Raw genomic sequence first — 9,752 nt, 5'->3', positions numbered from 1 at the left:
CAAGACTTTGACTGAAAACTTTCTCGATTTTCTCAGTTCAATTTCTTCAGTCTGTTTGTCTTCATCTTGTGTTATCCTGTGCTTACGCTACCTGTACTCTGTGTCTGTCTTCATTTCATCATGATGACCATGCTTGTATTCTGTTATGTTTACTTTTGAGTACTTATTCCGCTGCTAGTAGTTCTTCGCTAAGGAATTTCCTCACCGGCAAATTCCTCAGTGAAGAATTTCATAAAAATCGCCTATTCACCCCCCTCTAGTCGATATAACACACTTTCAAGACTTATGAAAGAAGACCATGAGGAAGAGTCTTTTTGGAACTTTTAGTTGTAACATGGTCTTTTAGTCCATGTTTAGTCCCAGGAACCAAACAGATAGGGACTTTTTAGGGACTAGCAACTTTTTAGTTGGGACTAAAAAATGTCCTAAGACTTATGAACCAAACAGGGCATTAGCACCGTTACTAGCCAAAACTGACGAAAGTGCCACATAGAAAACAAAATGAAGTTTGAGTGTCAAAAAGGTGGAAAACAAAATTTTGAACCAAAAAGGAAAGCAAATTTTAAGAAAGGGTCAAATAAGGAAGATAAAAGTATAATTTTCGTCCCTCAATTTTTGGCGGAGTCTAGTTTTGGTCCCTCAACTCCAAAACCGGACAACTTGCACCCTTAACTTCTCAAACCGGACAAGATTCATCCCTGGTCACGGTTTTGACCGGTTTTGGTGCTGTCCCACCCCGGTTTTGACCGTTCCAACTCAAATAAGCCTACCTTTTCCAAGTCCACGTACTGTTTTCAAATTCAGTTACTTTTTTCAAATACGTGAACCTTTTTAAAATTTGTGTACTTTTTTTAAATATGCGTACTTTTTTCGAAGTTCATGTACCTCTTCAAATATGCGTATTTTTTAAAGTTCATTTAATTTTTTTAAATTGATGTACCTTTCATATCCGAGTACATTTTTTGAATGAGTTCATGAATTTGAAATTTTATGCGAACTTGAAAAAAATACACGGATATGGACTTCTTTTGCGCAAAAATATGAGGATTTCAAAAATTATTTCAACTTGAAATAAGTACGTGAATTTCATACAAAGTTCATGGATTATAAAAGGAACACAGATTTGAAAAAAAATGTGGACTTTGAAAAGCATGTGGATTTGAAATAAGTATGTGAATTTCAAAAACAGTTCATGGCTTTGAAAAATACTTGGATTTGATAAAATTACACAAACTTGGGAAAAATACGGGGATTTGGAAAAAGTACGTAAATGTTAAAATATCACGGATTTGAAAAAAGTACGGGGATTTCATAATAGTTCGCCAATTTGAAAAAAATAATATGGTTATTTTTTTAAATAAGCGACCTTGAAAAAATTACGCGGAGTTGAAAAGTGTATGTGAATTTTAAAAAGTTCACGGATACAAAAAATACAGGAATATGAGTGAGCACCGATCAAAACCGGGGTGAGTCAACACCAAAAACCGGTCAAAACCGAGTCTAGGGACGAACCTTGTCCGGTTTCAGTAGTTGGGGGTGCAAGTTGTCCGGTTTTGAAGTTGAGGGACTAAATCTAGACTTCACCAAGAGTTGAGGGATGAAAAATATACTTTTCTCAATAAGGAATTATCTCTCCAAAATAACTGTCGCAGCTTTGGACTAAGATTAAGCTGTGTCCTTTAATTTGGATCGGAGAGAGTAGTATTTTGCAGGAGTAATATAGGAGTACTCTGTCGGCTACGTGTGATCCTAAATTCCACCGTCATTCTACCGGAGACTGTAGACACACTTTTTTTCCGACAAAACCGATTGGCGATCATATGGACCTTCCGCCTACAGTGTGACCTTCCTTTTTCAAGAGAACAAACCCACCATCCGGCGGCAGACGGCACCTACAAACTTCCGTGCAACGGTGCAAGTGCGATCGGGCAAGTGCGTTGTGCGCTGAAACCCTCACTGACCTCCACCTTGGCCCGCCGTGCGAGTGCGATCGGCCGTCGGCCTGCGATCTCGCCTTTGGCGTGGGAGTCTTGCCTCTTTTCCTGGAGTCGATAGCCTAAGTGCCATTGGGGTTCCTTCCACCCGGGCTCGCTCGCTCGTATTAGACCAGCCACTCCCGGATTCAGACGGTCTATCTTGAACGCCACTTGCCTTTGCCTGGTCTATACGCTTCCTGGAACTGAAATACAATCTCTGGTCGAGATAAAAATCGCGCATAGGAGAACTTGGACTTGAACTGCACAACCGGCCTGCCTCAAAATTTACAGTGTTCAACTCTTAATAATTACAACTGGAGTAGATCAGATCATTACAGATGGCATTATCATTTCAGGAAGCTGCACAGAGCAAGCAAACGGCGGGAAACAAACAACGAGATGCATACATAGCATGCCCTGGTTTTAAAATATGGTCAGAGCATGGAAGCAACGTACTGTACTGCGGCGTGACCAAGCTGATCTACTGCTGGTCTCAGCAGACAGCCAAGATGCCATGGCTGGACAGGGTTAAGCGGCACTGTCGGTGTGACTTGGCTCAACCTCACCACAGAAATGGCCCAAATATTAACCTTGGACTTACGACAGCCCAAGGCTGTAGATTCCAGCGATGCGCTCGTCCTCAGAGGACAGCCGGTCCTCGACCTCCGCGTCGGTGAAGGTGAGAGCTCTCTGCAACTTTTTGGGGCTGAAAACCTCTGTATCAACCGTGTACACGGCTTTAACGGGGCGGTGATCGGATAGCCTCATGTCAACCGTCTCATAGGACAATAACCTCATTCCCTTGCCGTACGAAAGAATTCGGTCGCACCTACAGAGGTAGTGGAGAAAAATTTCTGTTAGCACACACCACAACAACTTTGAGGTTTCTTTGAGGTTTATTATCTCCGACATCTTCATGGAGAGTGTAGTGAATCATGTAAAAGAAACAAGAAGTGTTCTTTCACAACCAACTTATGCGGGCCAAGTTAATATGTTCTAGTGGCAGTAGTTCATGTGTGGTGATCAGATTGCATACCATGAAGGTGTCCTTCTCCCAGATTTTGGCTCATCACTTGTGTACTTCTTCGAGTTAAACCGGTACTTGTATGTTGGAGAAAAGCTGATAACTCCTTCAGTCCACCCATCAAATAAACGTCCTTTCCTCAGTTCTCTTCTTAGCTATCATACAGGGGGAAAAAGGTGAGCTGGAATATATGGAGAGGTATTTCACTATATGCTACCAAAGTTTACCTGGTCTTTCTCAAACAATCCATTCCAGTCGTGGTTGGAGATAAACTCATGTGTTTTTTCGTATGATAAGTTGATCCTATAATTCAGATCCCCTAGCCAGAATATCCTTCTGAAACAATACTAAATATTAGATGTCTATAAAGTTTTATGTCGCAAGGCAAACTCATGCGGTGCTTAACAACAATAAACTAGAATTTCCTACAGGTAAAGGTAAAATTTTCAGCGTGTATGAAGTGCAAACATATGATTTTCTGTGACAGTGATATGACTTCATGATTTGCTCCTTTCGCCTCCAAATATTTAAGTCTATACCAATACAAAAAGCACTAGTTTGCTGGAACCAAACATCCTCAATCATCCATCTACTTTCAATCTACTGACTCATGTTTTTCATTGGACCCTAGAAATTCGGCCTCAAATGCACACTAACTCTCATAATATATCTTCTTAAATTTGCAACACTAATTGCGGAATAACTAATCAACTTGGCAGTATCAGCGTTTTACTAGATTGCTCCATGGTAAACACCAAGGATATAAGGACTTCGATGGTTTTCTTGAATTACTTCCGACTATGTATTATGTGTTCTGCGAATTTTATGATTATAATTAATTTATTTGACTGTCATAGTCAAGGTTTTCAGATTCACCATTCTATCAAGCGATTCTATGACTTTACTATCCATATTGATTGGACCGATTCTACGATCCTGGTTAGCAGAATCTATGATTTTAAGATTCTATTGGTTATTTTCCTATGATTTGCCATCATACCATAGGGGTTTCGGCCCGATTTAAAATAGTGATTCTGACAACCTCCGTTATACTAGTGTTTAACGCCGCATGATCCAGGTAAGAGGCCATGAAAGCTTGGCACGCCCAAATTTTATTTGAAGGAAAACTGTAAGGGAGACCCCTACAGCATAAATAGGAATCCAAATTCGCGTTTGTGAGGACTTGAACCAATGTGGTGGGAATGTACATTCACTCGACCAACCAACTAATTTGGTGCATCCAAATTAAGTGTGTGCATGCTTCAGCAATCAAATTACCAATCCCTTGTCTACACCGGAGTCTATATTTAGTTTTTTAGCCAAACCATCCACATGGTGTACATCTAGTATATCTAAAAGAACATCTTGATCTGAATGTAATAAATTATCCAAGAGCTCACCATGATGACAACCAGTTTAGGTCACATGGGAACTTCAGGAAGTTGGAGGGTAGCATATAATTCTTGAAAGAAAAAAAAAATATTTTTTACTTACTCGTGGTCATATATTGTCTTAGGCGTGCTCACTCTGGAATTAAATACTGTCCTTCGATGGATCTCTTGCACATCCGCATTCCTTTTTTGTTCATCTCCTTCCTTTTCTCCAGAGGTCAGGTGACAACAAAGAAAGCAGAAGTGTGTTTGATATATCGACATACTTACTGCTATTGATCCCTGGAGCATGTTGAAGTAAGAAAAATTAGGACAGCAGTTCATAATCCTTTTTTTTACAGGGAACACTTCATAATCAATACTAAAACATACTTTTTTTTAGAAAAGGAGGATCTCCCCCGGCCTTTACCAAGACATACTGATGTAAGGTAAATACAAATGATATGATACTGGTCAAGATAAAATGCATTCGGTGTAAACAAGAATGCACTCCTTTCCTTGCAGTATTTGGGTAGGTGGTAAAAACATATGAATCAGTGAAGGAATAAAATTGTCCTAATGTCTAATAAATTCAAAATGCATGCCATAAGTACATGCATTTTGGAACTCAGTTTATGCAACAATGTAAGTGAGAGTGATGTCATCCATAGAAACTTACCTTGTTACCAATGTACCCCATAGCACCTACACCTACAGTTGATACTTTCACATTCTGAATGCGCTTTCGCAGGCTCCTTCGTACCCATATTGTGAGAAATACTCCGACCATCTGCTTGCTTATTATCCTAACAAAGTATGGTCTTTTTCCTTTAGCTACCACACTTTCAATGTTTAAACCATGAAGTGCACTATCCTCGGGAAAAGCACAGGAATCTTCATTAACTGATTTGAAAGACAAATATGTTTTTAGTGCCTTCCCGGAAGCAAACGGTTGTGTGCTGTCTGGAAGACATTGAGCCAACATATCCAATGGTTGTTCTGGCCAAATCATTCCAAGCCTCTCCGAGTGACTGAGTGTCTTGGTTAACATCTTTTGGTTGATCGGCTCTTCCAAAAGAGAGGTGTAATCTTTAAAACTTACTATGTTATGGGATCTATTGAAAGTCTTCATTGAAGGCAACTTGCTGAAGTTATCAGCCTGTAGAATAGATTCGTCAGGAGCAGAAGTGGAGTGTTCAAGTCTGTTGCTATGACTATCATCATCATCAACAACAACTAAATCTTGTTCGTTCCATGGGTGCACTTCCCCACCACTTTCGCTGTCAGACTCGCTATTAAGTTCATCTTCCATTGCAAGAGCGTCATCAGATGGCTTGAACCTTGATGGAGATGGAGGATCACTGTGACTTTTATATTTTGGTTTATCTGGACTAATCTTATTCAGTGTTTCACGAATGATATGCTCCCACATGGAAGCAGGACGGTTGTCTTCCGCACCAAATATATTCCCAGCATTTAATGGAACAACTTCTTGAAATCTGAAATGTAAAAAGAATCTCATAATATGAAACAAGGTAGTGCTAATCTTAGTACATTCAAAATAAAATTAAGACCAGGTGATCAAACTCATAGGAGCACATATCATTTGGAGTTAAAGTGATAGCTCATGGCTTGATATTCTTTGTATTCAGTAACATGGGAGGTTCAGTTCTCAGAAATATAACGGGAGGTTCAACAAGTTACCCAAGAACATATATGTCAGCCGGCTCCTTCATATCCAACCATTCTTGAATATCCAAATCTTGAGGTGGAAGTTTGCCTGCAACATTCCAAGTTCCTATGCAGACCCTGAATATTAAACCCAACAGACTATAAGAAAAGACAGTAACAGAAAAAACATAGTACTCTCTCCGATCCAAAAAAAGTGTCGTGGCTGAAGTAAAGCCATGACACTTTATTTGGATCGGAGGGAGTAGATGGTACTGCTTTGAAGTCCTGCTACAAGGCAAGACAGATATCTGAACGAAAAGTGAGCAGTTATTTAACTTAACTTATACTATAACATAAGAAAAACAAACAGTTAAAAATTTGAGGTCTAGAAAATGCGAAATTTAAGGAGCATAGATCCATACCTCAGTTCCTTGACATCGATATACTGAGCACGAAGAGTCTCTGACTTGCGCCTTCTATTAAGACCGTATGGAACACCCTCCATTTGGCTATCTGCAGTATTGATAAGTTGTGTCACCACATAAGAAAAGCTATGTGCGCCTTTTCGAGAACAAGACTCTGCGTTGTGCCAACGGAGGTCCAGAGATAGGTCTTGTAAAAAATTGGTGAAAGGGTGTACAAGTATATATTTGCAGTATTGTTTGCCAGCAGTAGTACTTTAATTCACACCGAGTCCATAATAACAAAGCAAATATTCACAGGCAGATTCAAAATGTACACTATGGAAATACTAAGGCGATGATTCAAGGGGAAAACAGTCACAAGCGGAAGAAGATTCAACATCAATTAAGTTTGCATGCAGCTATTAGTCACTAAGGTGGCCTATTTAATTCCAAGCCTAATTTTCATGTGCATATTTCTTTGGTACAACCAACAGTGCAACAATCATCTTCTGTAGTTCAAATAGTTCATTTGAAAACTAAGACATATGCTAGCAGACAACATGATAATAATTTACAAAAAGCATTGGATTACCAGTAGTCTGGGCACCCAATCCACGCATTCTCCGGTCCTGATCATATCGCTGGCGTTCCCATCCGCACATCTCTGCGCCAATATAATTATATATAAAAAAATATTAGACTTTGGTTGAAGCTAGCTATGGACAGGGGTGCGTGGAAGCTTGCTATCCATGTGCCAGAGCCATGAGTTGGTTGCGAGATCTTATGGGTTTCACCTCTAGCCTACCCCAACTTGTTTGGGACTAAAGGCTTTGTTGTTGTTGTTGTTGTAGACTTTGGTTGACCATATCAACATGCAAACCTGAAGTCGAGAAAAGAAAGCGACCAAAGAGGCATGGACAACAGAATTTGCATGCATCCTCTTTTAAAAGTAGTATTTTGCTTTCTGCAACCTGCCTCACGTTGCAACTATGTTCTTGCAATACAATTAGAGCTTGATTTCCTTACTTGTTCCTTTTTTTTTGTCATTCGAACTTGACTAGGAAAACTATTGAATCTGCTCAAACTTCATTTTTAGAGTAGCTTTTTACTCTTAGATAACGGAGGGTCCGTTTATTTTAGTGTATTCCAAGAAAGCGAAGGAATATACCGAGAACGGGAATTGGCTTAGGAGTTACGAAGCCAACACCAGAATGGACAAAACAGAAGGAAGGGACATTTGGAAATTCCTCGAAATCCACCGCCCTCCCACTAGTATTTGTTTTCTGGCCTGGAAGACAAGGGACGTACCGCCGAACTAAATGGATCAGGTGGTGGTTGAAAAGAATGAACCCGCCCCCACAGCCACAAACAACTCCTTTCTGGCAGAAAGAAATGGGCCGGGGAGGAAAATTAACGATGAAGAGCAGAAGCAGCGACGAACAGTGTGGAGTCTGGACTGGGATGAATCCGACCCGGATGCATTGGCCCATTCACTGAATTTGACGTCGAATTTGGATTTATTAATTTGGGGATGGGGCCAAGCCAAATGAATGATAGCTTGATGGCGGGGGGCAGGTAGGCAGTTCATGGCGGAGGGGGCGGAAGGGAGCGGAGGGGATCGTGCACCTTCGTACTCGGAGTCGCTGGCGGCCTCGTCGGCGGTGTCGCCCTCGTCGGCGCTGAAGTCGGAGTCCGGCGACCGGATGTTGAGCCACTTGCGCAGCACCGTCTTGGGCCACAGCTGCGGAATCCAAGCCGAAGCGGATCAAATAGTACGTTACAGTCAGTCAGAGAAAACGAATTGAATAATAGCCTCAAACCGCCCGACCGATGATCCACAGTCCAACAAATATAAGGAACGAACGAGGGAGCACCTGGTTCTGCTTCTTGGCCTTGCGGCGCGCCTCCGGGTCGGCGCCGGGGTGGGCCGCCGCCGTCTCCGACTCCCCGAGGCGGGACAATGGCGGCCGAGGCGCCGGCGCGCTCCGCGTGGCCCGCGTGGGCGGGTACGAGTGCCTGGCCGCCATCCGCGCGCTCGCGCCCCGGCGGTCCCTTGCTTGGCCTTGGCTTAAGAAGGCGACGCCACGCAACAGCTAGTTAGAACCGCGGCCGTACTAGTCAGTGGAAACCTCTTGTGCTGCGCTGCGCGTTCCCTCTCCTTTCCTCTTGAGTAACAGGGGACAGACATGCTAGCGAGCGAATGGCGGGTCGGATTTATGCGCCTGGCTTCGGCTTTGGCTTTGGCTTGGCTCGAGCTGGCTGGCGGTGGACCGGACCGGAACCGAACCACTTCGTCAGTTATTAGTCTGTCAGTCTCTCTAGTAGGAGTGGTAGAGTAGATCTAGCCAGCCAGCCCGGTGGGTCGGGGTTGGACTCGCACTCGCACTCGCCCTCGGTCAGAGTCAGAGAGGTCGCACGCGCGGCGACGTCCGTGTTAGAGTTTGAGCAGTTTACTCCATGTAATCTTAAACCTATCTCTATCTCTTTCTCTCTCGTATCCCTATCTATCTCCTATACCGAACCAGATTGGATTTCTTTCTGGTTTCTCTTGTACGCCAAGGCAAGGCATTGTTGCCCCATATAAATATACATGACGCGGCTCCCTCGAGGAGTAGGAACGCTTATACCAAATCTTACATGGTATACAGAGCTAGCCTCTTCCCTATCATCTAGCAACACAAAAAAATTCAGAACCCTAGCACCCTTCCATCGTCATCGTCATGGGCTCCAACGCCGTCGGCCTCAACCTCGGCGCCCCACCAACAGAGAAGCTCGCGAGGGGGAACTACCTCTTATGGAAGGCGCAAGTTCTGCCGGCCCTGCGAGGTGCGCAGGTGACCGGTCTTCTCGACGGCAGCGATGCAGCGCCGCCGAAAACAGTGGAGGTCGCTAAGGCGGACAAGACCACGGCCATCGAGCCGAATCCGCTGTATGGCCCATGGATTGCCAAGGATCAGCAGGTCCTAAGTTATCTGCTAAATTCGCTCACTCCAGAAATCCCCGCGCAAGTTATTGGTAAGGAAAGTACCCTTGATCTATGGACTGCCCTTACCACGATCTTTGCTGCGCAGTCGCAATCGCGAATAACAAACCTGAGGATCGCCATCTCCAACACCAAGAAGGGCAACATGTCCAGCAACACTTTCATCACCAAGATGAAGAGCCTCGGAGACGAGCTTGCAGCAGCAGGTCGTCCGGTGACAGACGGAGAGATGGTGGACTACATCCTCGCCGGACTCGATCGGAATTACGATCCCCGTCGTTGCAGCAGTTGGCGCCATCAAGAATTCAATCTCTATTGATGATC

The 9,752-nt window shown here is 43.3% G+C and overlaps 1 protein-coding gene across 2 annotated transcripts; it reads right to left on the bottom strand.

Annotated features, from left to right (window-relative positions):
• Positions 1-1,938: 1,938 nt before the first annotated feature.
• Positions 1,939-8,638, bottom strand: LOC123061695 (type IV inositol polyphosphate 5-phosphatase 3). 2 transcript variants are annotated; one of them, XM_044484902.1, is made up of 11 exons: positions 8,320-8,638; positions 8,072-8,186; positions 7,038-7,109; positions 6,464-6,554; positions 6,075-6,179; positions 5,050-5,869; positions 4,495-4,673; positions 3,228-3,336; positions 3,013-3,155; positions 2,578-2,805; positions 1,939-2,236 (listed from the first exon to the last, which is right to left on the bottom strand). In XM_044484902.1, exons 1-11 carry the CDS (start codon positions 8,470-8,472, stop codon positions 1,954-1,956), a joined length of 2,298 nt encoding a protein of 765 aa, XP_044340837.1. In that variant the 5' UTR covers positions 8,473-8,638; the 3' UTR covers positions 1,939-1,953. The 2 variants fall into 2 exon arrangements, with proteins under 2 accessions (XP_044340837.1, XP_044340836.1); XM_044484901.1 differs by having other exon boundaries at positions 2,232-2,805; positions 8,320-8,634.
• Positions 8,639-9,752: the final 1,114 nt, after the last annotated feature.

The sequence above is a fragment of the Triticum aestivum genome, chromosome 3A, assembly GCF_018294505.1.
Source record: "Triticum aestivum cultivar Chinese Spring chromosome 3A, IWGSC CS RefSeq v2.1, whole genome shotgun sequence".
Classification (NCBI taxonomy): Eukaryota; Viridiplantae; Streptophyta; class Magnoliopsida; order Poales; family Poaceae; genus Triticum; species Triticum aestivum.
This window is presented reverse-complemented; position numbering and strand designations above follow the sequence as displayed.